Source organism: Tenrec ecaudatus, chromosome 4 (genome assembly GCF_050624435.1).
Source record: "Tenrec ecaudatus isolate mTenEca1 chromosome 4, mTenEca1.hap1, whole genome shotgun sequence".
Taxonomy (NCBI): Eukaryota; Metazoa; Chordata; class Mammalia; order Afrosoricida; family Tenrecidae; genus Tenrec; species Tenrec ecaudatus.
Genome location: NC_134533.1, coordinates 60367147 through 60387111, shown reverse-complemented (window position 1 = coordinate 60387111; position 19965 = coordinate 60367147). Strand labels below are relative to the sequence as shown.

General features: G+C 46.4%; 2 protein-coding genes across 5 annotated transcripts in view; one reads left to right on the top strand and one right to left on the bottom strand.

Annotated features, from left to right (window-relative positions):
- The window catches only part of AMPD3 (adenosine monophosphate deaminase 3), a 44260-nt gene extending 33226 nt beyond the window's left edge, over positions 1–11034 (top strand). For all 4 annotated transcript variants that reach the window (XM_075546082.1, XM_075546081.1, XM_075546080.1 and 1 more), the window contains 7 exons: positions 120–283; positions 765–891; positions 3284–3447; positions 4179–4299; positions 5776–5949; positions 7563–7673; positions 8686–11034. In XM_075546082.1, the coding sequence (XP_075402197.1) occupies positions 120–283; positions 765–891; positions 3284–3447; positions 4179–4299; positions 5776–5949; positions 7563–7673; positions 8686–8862 (1038 nt within the window). In that variant the 3' untranslated portion in view covers positions 8863–11034. The remainder of the gene's footprint in view (positions 1–119; positions 284–764; positions 892–3283; positions 3448–4178; positions 4300–5775; positions 5950–7562; positions 7674–8685) is intronic.
- Positions 11035–12687: 1653 nt separating this feature from the next.
- RNF141 (ring finger protein 141) overlaps positions 12688–19965 on the bottom strand; it is a 35883-nt gene continuing 28605 nt past the window's right edge. The window contains exon 6 of the mRNA XM_075546079.1: positions 12688–15614. Coding sequence (XP_075402194.1) covers positions 15464–15614 — 151 coding nt within the window. The 3' untranslated portion in view covers positions 12688–15463. The remainder of the gene's footprint in view (positions 15615–19965) is intronic.

The window sequence follows — 19965 nt, the reverse complement described above, 5'->3', positions numbered from 1 at the left end:
TGAGCCCCCCACCCCTCTCCAAGCCCTCCTCAGAGGCGAACTTCCCTGCCAGCATGGGTCTCCAGAAGTGGGGCGGGGGGGGGGGCTCTTGGGCTGACCTAAGCTCTTCTTGGTGGCAGGAGGTGGCTCGGGAGCTAGAGGAGAGCAAGTACCAGTACTCCGAGCCGAGGCTCTCCATCTACGGCCGCAGTCCCGAGGAGTGGCCCAATCTGGCCCGCTGGTTCATCCAGCATAAGGTCTACTCACCCAACATGCGCTGGATCATCCAGGTGCCCAGGATCTAGTAAGTGAGGCTGCCCTCTGCCCTCTAGGATGCCAGGGGGGCAGCGTGGGCTGCTGAGTCTGCCCTACGGAGGGGGCGGGGCTAGGCCCACTCCTCCCCAGGGATGTCCCCATCATGAGGAGTGGCTGGCCATGTGGCACTCGAACTCCTTCAAAGAGTATCTATATGCAAAGCCCTGCCTGGCCTTCTTCTCACGGAGAGATGCTGGATACGAGCCCTGGGGTAGAAAGTGACCAGGTGGGGAACTCGGTCAGCGCTGAGGACTCACCTCTCAGAACCCTGCTCAGTCCAAGTGCCACCGCTGGCTGGAGAACGCTCCTTGATGGACGTGGGGGTGGGTGTTGGTTTGCAGCCCAAAGACCTTGCTGGGAGCTGCAGGCCTTGTTGGGGACTCCGGGTGCCTGAGAAGTGACTGGGGACCATCACAGATAGGCCACGGGGAAGCTGAATCCATTAATTAGTGAGTTTTTGCTCTCCCCAGTGACATATTTAGGTCCAAGAAGTTGCTGCCAAACTTCGGGAAGATGTTGGAGAACATCTTCCTGCCCCTTTTCAAGGCCACTGTCAACCCTCAGGACCACCGAGAGCTCCACCTCTTCCTCAAATATGTACGTCTGCTGTCCCCAGGCGGCTCCAGGGGGTGGTGGAGGGAGACAGAGGGGCGGCTCCTCATTGCCTGGCCAAGACCCTGGCTTGTGTGCGTCAGACAAGCGGCTAGCAGTCCCAGGAAATGAATTCCTAAAATAAAGGACCTTGTCCAGGGAGAGGGAGGGTCCCCTTTTATCCTGGGGGAAGCTTACTGAGGCCAGGTGTGCCCGGGCTGGGAAGGGCAGCAGGGAGGGGAGCGACTGGGCTGAGAAACTGGGTCCTCCCTCCCCAGGCAGCAGCCTTGCTTCTGCCGACGTTTCCACCACCTTGCGTTGGCCTTTACCAGCGAAGCTCCTTACAGCGTGCGAGAAAGTCATGCTTCTCTCCCATATTTGCTTAGTTTCGGGCGGGGGATGCGAAGAGGGATGAGGGGGAGACCTAACAAGATCAGGCACCCAGCGTGGAGGGGGCAGGTGGTAAGTGGCAAACTCAGTGCCTGGGCCAGGAGACCTCTGACGAGGAGGGTGGGGGGCGCAGAGGCCTGGGCATGCGGCAGGGGTAACTGAGCCTGTGTGTACGTGTAGGGGGCAGCTGCCAGGAAAGGGTTTGAATGAGCTGAGGGACAGAAGTTAGGTTTGAGAGCCAATCATTCGGGTCCTTCATGTGGAGAATGGCCTGGCAGGTGAGGTAGTTGGAGGCAAGTGGGGAAGAAGTGAAGTATGGAGCCGGGTGATGGGAGCTTGGGCCAGGGGTGAAAGCTCAGGGTGGTCAGGAGCACGGCGGGCGAAGGGCTGACACACGTCGTGGCTGCACACACGGGCACAACGAGGAGGGTGTCCGTGACTGTTCCTGTTGTTGTGCACACGGATGCTGTGGGTCGGAGCCAACCTGAGGGCACCTAGTAACAATAGACAACAAAACAGAACACCCGCTGCCGCCCAGTCCATTTCTGACTCACAGAGAGCCTAAAGAGGGTGTGTGAGACCTAAGACTTTATGGGAACAGAGAGTTTCACTTTCTCCCGAGGAGTGACTGGTGGGTTTGAACTGCAGACCTGTGGGTGTAGTCCAACTCCTAGCGCTCAGTGGCCCAGGACCCCTTTACCAAGTGTTCCAACCAAAGCAAACCCACGGCCATCGAGTTGATTCTATAGGTCCTATAGGTCAGAGTAGAACCGGCGCTGTGGTTTTCCAAGACTGTAAATCGCTTTAAATAGAAAAGCCTCATCTTTCTCCCAAGGAGCCGCTGATGACTTTGAACTGTTGACCTTGTGGTTAGCAGCCCAACGTGTGACCCACACACCATCACTTAAGTCGCACATTTATCCCACTGGCGTCACCATTTGGTGTTCATTATTTATCAGGCTCCGTGCTTGCACGGTTAGACACAAAGGACAGCTCATCTAATTCTTAAACAGGCCCAGTGTCATACACGCAAAAAATTGAAACAGAAAGGTCACAAAGTTAAAAAGTAGAATTGGAATTCAAATCCAAGAACCTGCCAGTCCGTGGCAGAGCTGAAGGTGGGCAGGGGCTCTGCGGGCTGGGCTGGGCTGGGCTGGACTGGGTGGGAAGGTTGGTGGTGGGACTGCGGGCCTGGGCTGAGCCTAGAGGAGTGGACGAGGAGCGCTGCCCAGGAGAGAGGGTGGTTAGGGTGGGCATTTTGAGAGGCCTGTGGGAACTCGAGGCAGCAAGGCCCCACTTTGGTTGAAGAGTAGGGCTGGGGAGCACTGCGCAGAGCTGTGCCTCCTCCTGCCCTCTAGACCCACAGCACCCATCCTGGCCTGTCCGAGGGCACATGTGACTCTGTGATGGGCAGGATTCTGGCTGGGACCCTCATGGACCTTTGCCCCCTGACCCTGACTGCCCACATGAAAAGGGAGGCTGGAAGACTTTATGGGGGCCTGGGAACCCCCAATTTGGGCCAGTTGTGGAGGTGAACAGTCTTTGCTCTCCCATCTGGTCAAAGACACTCTCCCAAAATACCTCTGCCTGAAGGAGAGGAGGGGGCTGTTAGCCGCCCCTGTGAGCCAGCCAAGACGCTGTGCCCGGTGGCTTCTGAAGGTACAGTCTCTCTGGGAGTCAGCCTGATGGCCAGAGCAGCCAAGGGCCATGCAGGGCCCTAGCTGGGGCTCCAGCTGAGGTCTAGCTGCAGAGGGCGATGGAGTCTGCAAACATTTTCAAGGGGACAAACTGGAGCACCGCCCGGCTCTCCTCAAGCCCTCCACGTCATGGTGGACCTGCGTGGGGTCATCGGTGCTAAGAGACACGCGCAGGCCACATTCCTCCTAGACTGGGAATGCCCTTGGCCAGGCGGACGTGCCACCCAGAGAGAGATTTGGCAGCTCAGCTGTAAGCCCTGGGAGACCTCTTCTGCCTTGGCTTGGTGCTCAGGCCCCTTCCTCCTGCCCAGGTGACGGGATTCGACAGCGTAGATGACGAGTCCAAGCACAGCGATCACATGTTCTCGGATAAGAGCCCCAGCCCAGACCTCTGGACCAGTGAGCAGAACCCGCCCTACAGCTACTACCTGTACTACATGTACGCCAACATCATGGTGCTCAACAACCTCCGCAGGTGGGTGAGCCGGCCGCCCTACACACACAGTGCAGCACACAGGCTAGTACAGACACAGACACTCGCCAGCATCCTGCACAGACTAGCACACATGCTAGTACAGACACGGATCAGAGAACGTTACGTGTGTATGCACACATGCCCACAAGGACACGCAGACATACACCCTCTGTACAATGCAGGTACACACTACACACGTGCACACTCATGGTCATGCATGTACACAATCCTCACAAGCACTGCCTATACAACACAATACATGTTTGGTCACCTGGCTCAGTCAATGTGAGCTGTGGGTGTGGAGACTTTGGGGTCAAAGGACTTCATGTTGGTGGTGGGCTGGTCCTGGGCGGGGCTTTTGGAGATGGGGTCTGCCTCCAGCTCTGCCCCCTTTACCCGACTCCACCCCTGGGTCTTGGTTGACTCATGCTTTGAGCACAGAGGAAGGGCTTCAGGGGCTCCTCCCGGCCTTTCCTAATCCGGAGTTCTAAGGACGTGGTGGGCCCTACGATCGAACGAGGTGGGTCTTTTCCTCGTGGGGCCCTTTGTCTTCCAGAGGCGATGTCTTGGCTCCAAGGAGCTCTGGGCCTGAACTTCTGCCATTGTAGGGAGGATGTTTTCAGGGCTGCACTTGATAAGCTGTGTGGCCTTGTCTCTCGCAAGCTAGGGATACTGGCCCTATACTTGCAGGCCCCCGGCAGGGTAGACCCATGATCTGCTTTCGCCTACAGGGAACGAAGCCTGAATACGTTCCTGTTCCGGCCTCACTGTGGGGAGGCTGGCTCCATCACCCACCTGGTGTCTGCTTTCCTCACCGCCGACAACATTTCCCACGGGCTGCTGCTCAAGAAGGTGAGCTAGTGTGGGCCCTCACCGGGCCTGTCCTGTCCTGTCCTGGGCCCTGAACTCTGGGGCTTCCAATTTTAATTACAAACACATGTTGAAATGGTTGTGGTGACGGGGAACCTTGGTTATTACTTTACTAGAGATGACCAGCATTACTTTTTAGTGTTTTCATTTCGATTTCTTTCCCAAAGTGTGTTTTTAATGTGCATGCTCTCATAACAAGGATCCCTGGTCCTGCAGTGGTTAAGCATTCAGCCACTCACTGGAAGGTCGTGCTTTGTGGGAGAGAGATGAGGCAGTCTGGCCCTGTAGTCTGGCCTGGGAACCCGTGTGGGGGCAATTCCACTCTACCCTAGTGGGTCGCTATCAGTCAGAACTGACTCCGCAGCAGTGGCTTGGGCCTGGGTTTTCATATGAGCACAGGATTTTGGCTTTTGTTTCGGCCCATAATACTGCATTGTCTGTGCTGTAATAAAACCTCTCTCCTCATAAAGGCTGCTGGGAAATGGTCTATCCGTTGGTTGGTATCTAATTGATTTAAAAAACAACTCACCAAAACCAAACCCACTGCCACTGTGTCTTTTCTGACTCAGTGATACTAGTTACAGCTCCCAAGATTGTAAATCTGTACTGTAGTAGATAGCCTCATCTCTCTCCCTTGGAGAAGGGGGTGGATTTGATCTGAAGACCTTGCAGTCATTAGTCCAATGCTTACCCAACAGCTCCAAATTGTTGGACACAGAATACACCTAGTTTTGCACTCCTGTAAATGATGCTACCTTGAGCCCTGTACTTTCAACCTTCTCTGCATATTCTGGGTCACTTCCTTAGGAACGCTATTTGCTTAAAATGCTCCCATCCTGGAGGTCTAGCCACATGACACATTCTGTGCAGGGATCCCAAGACATCAGAGACCACTCTAGCTCAGTGGTTCTCAACCTTCCTAATGCCGTGACCCTTACATACAGTTCCTCATGTTGTGGTGACCCCCCCCAACAATAAAATTATTTTTGTTGCTACTTATAACTGTAATTTTGCTACTGTTATGAATCAGGTGACCCCCCCCAAAGGGGCCATGACCCACAGGTTGAGAACCTCTGCTCTAGCCCTTCCCAGCTCTTCATGATGGAGTGCTTACATTCTCAACCTAAAAGTCAGAGGTGAAAGCAACACAATAAAAGGGGGCATCTTGTGGACGGACCCCCTGGTACCTGGTAGGGCGGGGAATTGAATAAGTGGGTGGGGCTGGATAGATGCTCTTTCTGACCTGAGCTGGGCCCAGGAGCGAACCAGTCCAACAGCAGGGAGGCGGGCAGGTCCCAGAGAGGATGAGGGAAACACAGCGGTGTGGGGAAGGAAGGGGAGAAACTGGGCTGAGGACAGACACAGCGCCTAGAACTGGGTTCTCACTGATGAATGCTTCGTCACCTGCCACCCCTCATGTCTGACCCGGGTCACAGGAATTCTGTGGTTCTTTTGCAGAGCCCGGTCTTGCAGTACCTCTACTACCTTGCTCAGATCCCTATTGCCATGTCTCCGCTTAGTAATAACAGCCTGTTCCTTGAGTATTCCAAAAACCCGCTGAGGGAGTTCCTGCACAAGGGGCTGCGCGTGTCTCTCTCCACCGACGACCCCATGCAGTTCCACTACACAAAGGTGAGCTCTTTGGGGGAAAGACGGCCGGCAATGAGCTGGCGCTCCCAGCAGGCATCGGTCCTGGCCTGCCTTCCCCGTGCCGTGCTTTGGGGGTGGGACTAGGGAGTGGCACAGGTGAGGCGGTCTTCTTCTCAGGAGCCTTGTTGAGATGCCTGGACCCACAATTTCGCTGTGTCATGTTCTCCTTCTTTGGCACTTCCTCGTTCCATGAGCATGGACCCTCTAAACCCCTTTCCATCTTATCTGTAAACTGGGGATAACATTCTGTCTTCTGAATCTTTTTCCTTTCCTAAAATTGTCTCTCCCTCTGCCCCTACCACATTGTAAGTGTTCATTCAGATACTGAATCAAAGGGCCTGGTGGGACGCCTGCATGTATTCAAACGGCTACCTGCTGTCTCTTCACTAACACGACTTTCACCTGGGTTGTTACTACTATGCCTACATGGTGGGTGTTCCTGACAAAGGGAAGGGGAGGAGGCGTCCTGCATGTGGAGCAGCCGCAAAGAGTGCCAGGCACATTGGTGGTGTAGATTTTTACGACAGTGGTTCTCAAACCTTTGGTTCCAGGACTCGATGCTCTTAAACACTGTGGTCCTCAAAATGCCCAGTCAGGTGGGCACCAGCAATGGATATTCAGTGTTTGAGAAATTAAAACATGTGTCCAATTAACAGAAGATGAATGGGTTCTCCTACCTGCTTGGCATTCATTCTGTTCAGCTACGGGTGAGATGGATGGAGAAGATGCAACCTGACACTGTAGACCGTAGCGTTGGGAGAGGGCCACCCTTGGAGACTGAGCAAAGGGTCTTGGAGACCCTGAGGCTTTCTTGCACCACAGAGAGTCCTGCTCCATGACACAGAAGGGGCAGAAGGATAGGGGTTCACACACAGCACTTCACTTCTCAGAAGATAAAGCCCAGCCCAGCTTACACCCACCCCCTCTGGGGGTCGACACCACCTCACTGTGTGTGAATATTTCTCATTCTCCTTTTAGCATTCTATCCCTGCCCTTGGCAATTTATTTATATGGTCTTTTATGGTTGAGCCAAAACACGAGAGCAAACTTGCACCCCTATGGGGCAGAGTAGACCTGTCCTTGTGGATTTCTGAGACTACGTCTTCGGTGGCGTAGAATGCCTCAACTTCCTCCCTCAGAGCTGATGGCTATTTCAAACTGCTGACCTTGCAGTTAGCAGCCCAACACATCACCACTCCGCCACCAGGGCGCCTATGCAGGTGGACAGTGTTCCACACAGAGCGAAGCTGCTGAGCAGGTACTAAACAGGTACCTATGAAGGAGCTGTCACAGTGCCCAGCTCAGGGCTTCCAACAGCACAGGCAGGCACTCACTGCAGGCCAACACATTAGATATGTTGGGGTTCTTTTTAATATCCTTTTGGTAACCCAAGATTTAACTCAAAGATGATGTTTTATGTGCTGTCAAGATCATGTCAACTCTTAAGGGTGATGCTGCTCGATTATCAAGGTGCCATGTTATTGAAGGAAAATTCTGGATGTGACTCGGTATTTAATGTTTCGAGCTTGGCAGTACGTTCAGCATGGAAACGAATATTCTTCCATCTAATGGATGTATTCTCGGGGCGGATCTAGGAAGCGCTTATGGAAGAATATGCAATCGCGGCCCAGGTGTGGAAGCTGAGCACGTGTGACCTGTGTGAGATCGCCAGGAACAGTGTGCTGCAGAGCGGCCTCTCCCATCAGGTACTCACTGCCCTTTGCCCCTCCGCACTTCCAACAAACCTGCCGCTGCTCACGGTGGATCAGGCATGCGGTCGGCACTAGGGGTCAGTGAGGAGCAGACGCTCCAGATTTTCCGGAGCCTCCCAGTTGTCTAGACAAGCCCCTTCCCTTGCTCAGACCTGTACCCCACTACAACAGCCACTCTCCCCACTGTTCCTTCTCCGGTTCCTCGGGGCAGGCTTGTCCTACTCACTCTGGGCTCTGCGAAGGGCAGACTGTCCGGCATCTAGCAGGTGTTCAATATTGCTTGCACAGATGAATAGGGCCTGAATTGAGTACAAATCCTTTAGGAATGGGGCTTGAACATAAGTAGTGTTTTTAAAGCTCCCTACAATTTATGGACGGAATTATGCATGTGTGCAGTCCTCCCCCACCGACCACTAGGTGTACTGAATCCTGACCTTTGTGCCACATGCTAACGAGGCAGAATTCCTAGTGCAGGCTGTGCCTGCAGCCCATCGCTTTTGACCAGTGAGCACAGAGATGGGGTCAGACAGAGATGTCCTGCCGGGTGGCAAGCGCTGCAGGGACCCCCTAAGCTGTGGAAAAATGAATTTGTCAGGGGCACCCACTTTTGCTCTCTCGGGTGCGCCTGAGGCCAGGAGGAGCGGCATGGCTGTACCTGGTCTCTTGGGCCCCTGGGAACCTGTGCGGGCTGATGTCACTGGCACAGGAAGCAGGCTGCCTCAGGGATGTTCCTGTTGGGGGATGCGGCAGGAAGGGATGTGGTCAAGCTCCAGGTTCTTCCAGGGTGGGTGGGGTTACTGAGACTTTCCTGGCAGCGGCCTGGTTAACTCCTACCTTACCTGCTGCGTCAGCGATGAAGGCAATGAACGTGGTTGCCAGGGTGACAAGCTTGAGCGCCTGCAGGAAAGCTGACCTGCGTGAGGACCAGCCTAGGCGGGACTAGTCTGCCTTTCCTGCGTGGGTCCACAAAGTCCGCCCTTTCACTGGTATTTGTATTGGTCCACAGGAAAAACAAAAGTTTCTGGGGAAGAATTATTATAAAGAAGGACCTGAAGGAAATGACATTCGAAAGACAAATGTTGCTCAGATCCGGATGGCTTTCCGATATGAGACCTTATGCAACGAGCTCAGCTTCCTGTCCGATGCCATGAAATCAGAGGCGATCACAGCCCTGACCACATAGGGCCCGGATGGACGTGCATTTCCACTCTGGTTGTGGCCCACACCAAACTCGGAGAGGGTGCGTCTGAAGAGCTTTTAAATTGGTCATGGGGGTGGGCGTGCTGCTCCTCGTCAGATCTCCCATGCCCACTTCTCTGGACAGTTCTAGGAACAGAGGATGACTGCCCCTTAGATCAGGGAGCGGGTCACTTGTCTAACTTGCTCCTACTTTTCCAAATACTTCTTTTGAAACCGCCAGTGTTTGGATGGTTGGGGCCAGGGTTTCTCATGGCCCACCGCCAGGTGACGTGAGTGCTGAGGGTGGCGGCCACCCTCCTCCGCAGGCCCTGGTAATTGTTCATCTCAGCCTCCGGCTGGCTGGCTGGCTGCCTTAAAATCCATTTCAAAGCTGCCTTTCATAAAGGGGCAATTTTGAGAAAATTAAAATAGAACATTTCCTTCTTGACAATTTGTGTGTTTTTTTAAATGAATGTCTTAAAAGCATTTTATTTAGCCCCTGCTTCTATTTGAGGGGAGCCCTGGTTATGAGGGGGGCTAACTTCCAGGGCAGCAGTTGGAAGCCACCTCACAGTCAGTCTAAGAAAACTCACAGGAGCGGTTCTACCCTGTCCTATGGGGTCACTATGAGTCAGCCTCGACTTGAATTAGTTGAGTTTTAGGGCTTTTTACGTTTTTTGTTAGGGAAACCAAATCGCTCCTCCTCTAAAAAGTGAGGGTTTGGGCTAGATGCATGGTTTTCCAATGCTGTTCTGTGAAGTCAGTCCCTCACGGACCACTCTAGGTGGGTCAGGGAAGGAGGGAAAGGAGGACGGGGCTGAGTATCTGGGGGCTGCCCTTCCTCCCTCCCTGAGTTGCTTTCAATTCATTTTGTATTGGAGCTTATAGACTGTATTTTCAATTGAACCAAGGCTCCTGGGGAGAGCTGTGAAGAGCACAGAACTGGATTGATCTCCTAGGAGCCCTGGTGACCTAGCGGCTACACTTGGGGCTGCTAACCTCAGTCATTAGTTCGCAACCCCAGCCACTCCATGGGAGAAAGACAGGGCTTTCTACTCCCGTAAAGCCGCTCTCCCCTGCCCTATAGGGTCGCTATGAGTTGGAATCAATTCAGTGGCAGTGAGTTGGCTTTTCTTTGGAAGGAGCTCAGATGGCCGCAGTGGGCAAGCGCTTGATGGTAACTGCAAGGTGAGAAGTTTGAACCCATGAGCTGCTTCTGGGCGGAAAGACCTGGCAGTCCACCCCTGGAAAGATTGTCTGGAAAACCCTCGGGGCCAATTCTACTGGGCGCTCTGGAGTGGGCTTGGACACCCAGACATCACACAGTAACAACAGGTGATTTCTGTGCCCCTTTGCTCTCATTTCCCATAAACGCAGCCCACGTCTCCGTCTCCTTTTCCTCATTAAGAGAGGGCTGTGAAATGTGCGTAAGGTCACGAAGCTCGTAAGAAACAAGACTAGGACTAAGCGTCCTTACTCCTAATCCAGTCATTTTCCCCACTGAAACAGTTGGCCTCACAAATGCTCTATTTTTTTCTTTTTCAAAGGCAAAATTTCCCCTAACATACAGACTTCAGAAGATCCAGTGTTACCCTGGGACTAAGAGGGGGGTATTTTTAAGACCAATCTAAATGTAAGCTTTACCAGTGCCTCTTTATCGGTTACTAGTGCCTGGTGCAGATAGTAGGTGCTCGGTGTTGCATCGGTGAATACACTTTGTGTGTGTGTGGGGGGAGGCAACTTTTAAAGTCCACGTGCTCTTCATGGGGGTTTCTCCACAAGCTGCTCCCAGACTGTCCCCGCCGTTCCTATGGGCGCGTGTGGCCTACGGGAAGTTCTTTTTTAATGGTCGTCACGGTAGAACCGTCTTACTTCAGTGTGTGAAAATGCTTGTTTGGACTTAGATCGTCTTGCCCTGCACTCTTAGAGTGCTTGTCCCCTCCGTCGCCTACAGAACAGTCTGCTCACAGGCAAAAGCACATGCTCTCTTCAAGTGAATCACGAAAACCTACGCCAGCCCAGCATGGATCTTACGAATTTGTCATTTTTTAAGAGCCCCCATTTGTATACATTTGCCCTAACACAGCAAGTATTTATTATATAGCTTGTCATTGTTGTTTTTCTGTACTAAGATTTTATTTAAAAAAATGTTTGTTGGGACCGCGGCTCAATAAAAAAAAAGACTTCAATTTAATATTAAGACCAGTGTTTTGTTTGGTTTTCTCTGAAATTGGGACACATGACCTGCTATCTATTGTAGCTGCTCATTCATCTTTTCCAAGAGCCCTGGTGGCTTAGTGGATTGTGCCTTGGGCTGCTAACCACAAGGTTCCAGGTTTAAAACCACTAGCCCCTGCTTCTGTAAAGACGTGCAGCTCTGGAAGCCCACCTAGAGTGTCAGTCTGTGTCAGAACTGACTTGATGACACAGGTACTGAGCTTACTGTTTACTAAGACTCAGACGGGAATGACTTGTAGTAGGAAAGTGCCAACTTTCCAAATGGAAGCTGCTCAGCCCAGAGGTATCGCTTTGCTATCTAACTTTTTCATCAAGCAGTGTTGTAATTCATGAACAAAGCCAAACACGATCATTTCTCCTTTCCTGGATATTTCAGTGGACCAGTCAACATCTGTTGGATTTTACCCAACAGCTTCTCCGACATCTTTCTGGCTTCTTTTGAATGCATGGCTAACTTCCATTAATGCTTGCGTTTGGAAGCAAAAAGCAATTACCTATCAGCCAAGGACATTTTGAGGCATGTCATCTCCTACTGACCTGAAAAGGTGTAGCTCCTTGTATGTTTCTTTGCACCGCTTCGTTGACTGTCGTCATTGCTGTCGGCCTCATGAAAACAGATCATGGCTCTCGGGCTGGCATTTGCCAAGGCCTATCTGGAGCCTTTACTTCATCTTATTTTGGATTAAAATAAAATGGAAAGCATAACCCCTGGGTTTTGCCTTCTGAATGCTATCTGAGTGAAATAATAGCCATCTCTTAGTGGGTTTGCAGACAGAATTGAAAACGATATATTGATGATACAGCTGAACTCCGAGTGTCATAAAGAACACCGAGTAAGACTGACTGTGTTAAAAGGAACACAGATCAGACTAGCTGTTCCTAGAAAAATCTCTGCACCCAGTCTGTAAAGGACAACGACAGGTAAGGCGATGAACTTCTTTAAGATTCTAAAAATCTCCAAGGAGGCACGACTTTTGATGCTGTGGTCTTTTTGATAGGGGTTTCCCCTTCTCTAACTACATTCTTATCTCTTGGCAACCCTCCGTAGAGTGCAGCATTATATGCAAGGTTTTACTGTTCAATCCAGAAAAGAGACATGGAAACTAATGAGAACGTCCACTGCCGACGTGCCCACATCATAAATGAAGACAATTGGCTGATTTCTTCAGTTTCCAAGGGTCTCTTATTCCTGGATAGACAAAATTGATTTAATGATGAAAGGAAGCAAAGTTAAAATGCCAACTTGCTAGACTACTTTTTAATGAATCCCACTTCCCAAAGCTAAAAATCACTGAACCAAAAGTATCATCACAGCAGTCCCAGTACCCAGGTCTACATTAGGCATAAGGAAATTAAGCCCCAGTGGAGAGCAAGTGTTTTGAGAATGAAGAGGGTAATGAATGGACACATGTGCTTTACACAGTTGACGTATGTATGGCTTGCTATAGGACTTGTATGAGCCCCTAATAAAATGATTAAAAAGAGGAAATTAAGCCCCAATTGAAATATAACATAACACACAAATATCATAAACCCTCAAAGCACAATATAAAATAGTCCACTAAGGAATACAGACATTTAATATATAAGGTTGTGAAATTACACGGTAAGAAAAAAAACTCTTAACTTTACTAAAATTTACTTGGTAAGGGTTATTTATTGCATACTTTATCCATTTGTTCCAAGAATAAAACAGATACACTTATTCATAACCTCTAAATCCAGTATGTAGTCAAAATTGATTTGCTCCAACTACAGTTCTATAGCGTTATTATATGAATAAACCCTTTGTTATACAGTGAGGCTAAGGAAAATCTTATAACTTAGAAAACACATTCCTTAGAGTTCCTAAAACCACGAATCCTAGAAGGCACACATTACATTTACTAACATAGTAAGTGCATTTTAGTACTTAATATTTAAAAAGGACAAAGCTGTACAGAATACAAAAAGTATACATTTCATCATTTAAACTTACAACTTTTAAGTTAGTAACTACAGTAGATTCTACCTAACATTCACATCTAAAGAATTACCACCCAGTTTAATGAAGTGAGCGCACAGCTGTGTGCTCATTTATTTGATAAGGCTAATAAGACATTTTATATTTCACAGTAGATCAGTCAGCGTCTTGGAGCTCGTATTATAAAATAAAGAGGTTCAGGCAATATCTAGTCACTCGGCCCCTTATTAAATAATTCCTTGAGAGCTGAAGGATTCTGGGGGACAAAGATCCCCGGCTATACCTGGAAAGATCCCAAACACTGTAAAGCAAATTCATTTTCAGAAACATTTTAAAATTAGGCAAAAAATTAAGCTCAGCAATTCAAACCCAAAAGGACAATCTAAAATCTTAGAGTTGGACAAGATCTGTTAAGCATCCATTCCAAGCTCTTCAAAATAGTTTCCCCTGGAATATTACGAATTCATGAAGAAGATTCAGGAGGTGGCAAACCTGGCTTGAATTTAGGTTAAACAATGAAAACAAAACCTTAAAAACAATTACCGTTATACAAATATGTTTTCATGAATTTGAATACATGTGATATCACCAAAACAGCTACAGTATGTCTTACAATTGTTTTAGTTGATAAGATTTAGTTATCATGGTAATGTAAAGTTCATATAATGCATAAGGAAACCTTAATAGAATGTTTATAGAATGGGGTAATGAGTATGTATGTATGTGAACTTTTACGTGAGGCTCTGTTTGAGGAGGGGAGGAAGGCTCTACTACTGAAATAACGTATGAAAACCACAAATCAACCTGTTTCTAATGTAGCAATGTCTAAGAATGAGAGAAAGGGGCTGCTGTCTGAGGCCACATATTGGATACCGCGGTCTTCTGCTGCCCTGTGGATTTGGCCACCACTCTCGTCATGCAGGCCCACAGAGTGGGTCATCAGTCTTTGGGGAGCACACACAAGCCAGCCTCTGTCAGACTACTTTCCTAGAAATAAGCTTGCTGAACTTGTGTGCCTATTAGAAATCATATGAGCCCCAAATTCTGTCATCAATAAGCAGCAATTTGAAATTATGTACCTTAGTACGTAGCAAAAACAATAATACTTACAAATGACCAATAATGGGTCAGAAAACTTTCCTGGAAATGTTGAAATCATTTTAAAAGATGTTGGCTTTATTATATGCTGCAATGTTAATGTCTTTCATAAAGCAAAAAATTTTGCCAAGCAACATGTAAAAATTGGCTGAGACATATTCTATTATTACCATACATGTTCAGAGTCTTTCAAAGGAAGTACAATGAAACAGTAAGAAAGCCAAATTATCACCTAATTTTCAAAGGTGCCTTATGTGTATGGTGAAAATTTTATATCTTATTTTCTTCATTCTTAGCCTAAGAAACTTGAACCTCAGAAAGTTGTCTTCAAGTTAAGTCAATAAAAGCACCAAAAACTAATATTGAAATTGAACATTGAAGATATGTGATGAAGTAAACTGTTCTGAAACTGCAGGCAGTGCGGGCATTGTCAAAACCAATTGTGGGAAAGTATTTCCAGAATAGCCAAGATTCCCTAGCAGAAATCCACCTACAAAGCATGGTCATTGTCCAACTTTCTAATCCTCATTTAAATCAGGTAACAGAAGACAAGAAAAAGAGAAAAACATAACTAAACCCCAATACTTTTAGTTTTAAAATGTGTGGTTCAAAACACTTTGCTAACGTTAAGAAATAATTTTGGATTATTTCAAGTAAAAATATTACAGGAGCAATACTTAGACATAAGGGGATGTACATCCCCCTTAGATTCCAGCACAAAGACCAGAGTTAAGTAGTAACATGCACTTGGATGTGGTCTACATTTTAAGTCAATAAAAAATATTAAAATATTTTTCAGATGGTTACCTCTTTTTAAATATTTCAATGTTCATTTCAAGCCTAACTAAAAATATTCCAGAATACTCCTGCCCTGAAAAATTAAGTAGTGTATTGGAAGCTTCTGGAAATGTTGATGTAACCTTGGCAAAGGATTCATGAAGCAATTACTGTATCTACTCGAGTGTAAGCTGAGTTTTTCAGCACATTTTTAATGCAGTTTTTGTGGTAAAATTAGGTGGCTCAGCGGATATTCGGGCCGGCTTATATTCGAGTATTTTTGGTAGTTCTAAAACATATTAGAACACATTAAGAAATAGTAAAATATAGTCTCAAACAGTAGCAAAATTCCGTTTACCACTAATGGAAGACATGGAAAGTTTTATCAAAAGAAATGGGACATATGATCAGAATAGCAAAAATACGGGAAAATCGTTTTTCTGTGCCTGTGCCACAACAGCCCTGAATTCTCCTCACTTGGTCCAAGCGTTCACAGCCACAGTCCCAACAGGAGGCCGTCATCCAAAGGTCACGGCTGATGGGGCTGGCCTGCTTCGTCGGCCATGTTAAGAATATAGTTAGCCATGTCATCTTCAGTGGGCGCATCTGACACCACCCAAGACTCATTTGCACCAGTCATCTGTAGGCGACAGATAGGACAATTCCTGTGCCGGTCACTCCTGTTAAACCAAATAAAGCACGTCGATTAAGGTATTTTCCCTTCCCCTTTTAAAGCCTTACACGCACATGGCTCTTAGCTATCTCGAGCTGCGGTAACAAGAGTAGGTATAGGCAATTTAACAGGCGAACTCTTCTTCTAAGGAGGCTAGAAATCTAAGTTCAGGGTGCTGGCCCGAGGGGAAGTGTTTCTGTCGGCTCTCAGTCAACACTGCTCAGGTCTGGAAATGAACTCACCCTCATGGTTCAATTTCAGCCAAACCACACACAGTTTTGGAAAGAAAACGAAAACACTAGGGAAATTTGGGCACTTAAAAAAATAACCAACCACTTGGTTGGGCACATGGGCAGCATTAATAAGGTCAAAGTTCAGAGGGTTAGGAAAGGAGGAGGAATATGGAAATGGAGACAGAAGGACGGACGTGGGAAAAGCAATAGCACAGGGAGGGGATTGCAACAGAAGCTGTGAATCAGAATGTGCATGATCTTTTAGTGTAAAACTATGGGGTGTTCTGTAAACTGTTACCTATTTCACAATAAGCAGTTAAAAACCCTCAAAATATCTGTAATGTACAAAATATTTAATAAAAATTAAAAGAAGACTGATTAAAAACACACCCTATACTGATCCCACTTCATTAACATAACAAACACAATTTATTCCCAAATGGGATTATAACTAAAGGCATAAAGGTTGGGATTTACAACACAATGGTGGTGGTGATGGGGAGCAGCCCACAATTCAATGTACGATAATAGCTTTTAAAAGTATACTTATATGTATATAAAAATGAATACAGAAAAGTAAAGCTCTCCTTTCTATTCCAAAACTTCAATTCTCTTTTCCAGAAGCAACCACCATTACTAGTTTCCTACATGTGCTTCCAGAGATCAACCAAGCATGTCAAAGTCTTACACTTACCCACACACACATACTCTGTCCTTTTCACCTGTCAATAAATACTGTAGAACACATGAAAACTGTGCCTCTTTTGAACATAATAGCCCATCGTGTAGACATGCTCTAATTTATTTAACTAGTCCCTCCCAAAGGATTTTAGAGTAATCCCCAGGCTTCCTTCTCAACCCCTACCAGTTCTTCTGTCACTACAATCTTGCTATTAACATCTTTGTATACCCAGACAGGTTGTTCTCTCTTCCAGTCAAAATTCCTGGAGCATCCTAAGTGAAAATTCCTTCTCCATCTTGAAGGATCTGGAATGCTTCCTCCTGATTACTTAAATGGAAGCCATTACTCCAGCAACCTCTTGTCAGTGGCAAGGCAATAAAGGGAAAGAAAGTCATTAGTTAAAATTATATATAAAAAAAAAAGAAAGTCATTAGTTCCACTTTTTAAAAGTAATCTCTAACACAGTTTAGTCCTGAGGCCCCACAATGCTAAATCAATAAAAGCTTAAAGCTCTGATAAAAATATGGTTCATAAGCAGTAAGAGGAATTCTTAAAGATAATGTAAAAAATGGAGTCATTTAAAAAGAGGAGCTGATCCCAAGAGCTCAATGGAAAGTAAATGTCTAGAAAAGAATGATGGAATATATGTACGAATATGTCGGATACAATTGATGTATGGATTGTAACAAGAGTTGTAAGAGCCCCCAATAAAATGATTATTTTTAAAATGGAGTCATTTAAGATTTAAAATAAAGGATCAACTTTACCTGCAGAATGATTTTTTCTGATAGGGAAAGAACTCATATATGATCAATGAAGATTATGTTTTTCAAAAGGGATTTTTTTTATCAAAAAAATGTTTTGAAAATTCAAAAATATATTTGAGCTGAGATATATCATGCAGTGCAAAAGTTTTCTCTTAACCTCTTTGGGAAATCAGTGAAACTAGAGTGTGTAAATTAACAATTGCTCTTTGGCTTTGGTGAAAATTTTTAGAATTTTTTCCCCCAAAACTAAATGTGAAAGCTTGCTTATTCAGGCTGATTTCTGGCACTTGAGAGAGAGTTGATCAGATGCTGTTCTGTGCACAAATGCCACGGTTTACAAATAAATTATTGACTTCTGAAAAAAGTGAGCGGAGCAATGGTTTTCCAAACTGGACATCAGGCCACACAGGGCAGCGATCGCTGAGTGAGGGGAGCAAAAAAGGCAGGCTCTGTCTGTTGGCCCGTCTGACTGCCTTGAGCGTCCAGGAAGACACAGAACTGAGATTCTAGAGAAACCAAAGCCACACGAGCTGCCAGGGCAGTGTATTGGAGCGCGACTGCAGCTCTGGAGATGTGTGGAAGGTCCCGCAGGCACGTACTCAGTCGAGTATGGATTTATGCGTATGTGTGAAGAAGCTTCTCCAGGATGAGGAGAGAGTCACCCACAGGACTAGCAGGAATAGTTAGCAAACGTTCACAGGGCCCAAGAACACTGCTCATTGCCACCAGCCAGCCTGGCCAAGCTCCTAAGTCAAAGGGCCTGGTGTGGAGGACTGTCGATGGCTGTGAATCAGTAGTGTGGAATAATTAGCCCTAAACTAAACACTACTCAGTCCCACACACAAAAATCATAAAAATATGAGCCAAAAGGATCAAATTGTTTCCAAGTAACTATGTTCCAGAACAAAGCTCAAGAAAACTTATTTATAGAGGTATAAAAATATCCAGCACCCCAAAAGGTCAAATTCACAATACCTGGCATCCAATCAAAAATTGCCAGGCATACAAAGAAATAGGAGAATGTGACCCATGATAAAGACAATAAGAATTAATCATCAACCCAGAACAGACACAGATGTTACAATTAGTAAATTAGAAACAATTATTGTAACTGTCTTCTGTACATTTAACCAACTAGAGGAAAGAACACATAATAATTAGAGACACAGAAGAGATGTAAAAACCTCAAGTCAAACTTACAGAGATGAGATTCATAGTACCAGAGATGAATAATACATTGGGGAAATTAATGATGTCAGATGTTGCAGAAGAAAACCTTGGTGAACTCTGATAAATAGCAATATTAACTATCTAAATGAAACATTGAAAACATTTAAAGAAAGCAAGAAATGATCAAAAATATACGAGAAGGAAAACAGCATCAGGGAGCACTGTGGGACAATTTCAAGTGGCCTACCAGATATGGAATTTGAGTCCCAAAAGGGAGAGTGAAGAGGATGGAATGTGTGTGTGTGTGTGTGTGTGTGTGTGTGTGTGTGTGTATGAAGATAATGGCTGAAAATTGCCTAAATTTGATGACGTTGTCCACCTATCAATCCAGGAAGTTCAACAGAGCCCAAGCACAGCAACCTAAGGAAACCACTCCAAGGCAACGCATAATCAAAAAGGAAACAATGTCTTCAAACAGTGAGTGGAAAACAAACTACCCACAGTATCTGTAGTGGAAAAAGGCAAGAATAACACCATTGTTCCCACTGGGAGCAATGCAAATATCACTAAGTATGGAAAGGAAGACAAAACCCTGTCTACATTATATCTCCCAAACTCACTGCCACTGAGCCAGGAGTGAATCTGGTGACGGATACAGGCTCCCAGTGAACCTATGGGACAGGGAGGAACTGCCCTGCCAGTTTCCAAAACCATACCTCTTTTTCCCCCAAAAGTTTTATTGGTATATAATTCACATATGATACAATTCTAAGACTAAACCTTTTACCTGAGTAGAAAGCCCCGTCTTTCTCCCTTGGAACACCTGGTGGTTTCTAACTGCTGACCTTGGGGTTAACAGCCCAAGGCGTAACCACTCCGCCATATGTAGCAAAAGTATTTTTGAAAAAGATGTTTAGAAATGTAAGAAAATCTTACAGAATCTACAAAAAAGCTACCAAAACTACCGAGGTAAGCAAAGTTGTAGGATATAAGTTCAATACACACAAATCTATCATATTTCTAAATACTAGCAACAAACCATACATTTAAATTAAAAATTTAATTAAATTAAACAATGTGCAGATGGCCTATCAGACTTAATATTATTAAGAAGTCAAGTTTCCTCTCAAATTAATCTCTTTACATTGCAACCAAAATCTCTGCAGGTAGTTTGCACTATTCACAAAAACAAAAAATTAAGACAATTTAAATGCCCATCACTGGAAGAAAGAACAAACTTTGCTACTTAGCCACAGTGGGATATTATGCAATACTAAAAAATAATGATGAATCTGTGAAACACCTCATAGCATAAATGAACCTAGAGGACATTATGCTGAGTGAAATCACTCATTCACACACAAAAAATATTATATGAGACCACTATTGTAAAATGTCAAAAAAAATGTTAATGGTCAAGAAAAAGGTGTGACACACACACACACACACACACACACACACACACAATCTTTGATGGTCCCAGGGGTGGGGTGGGGAGAAAGGTTA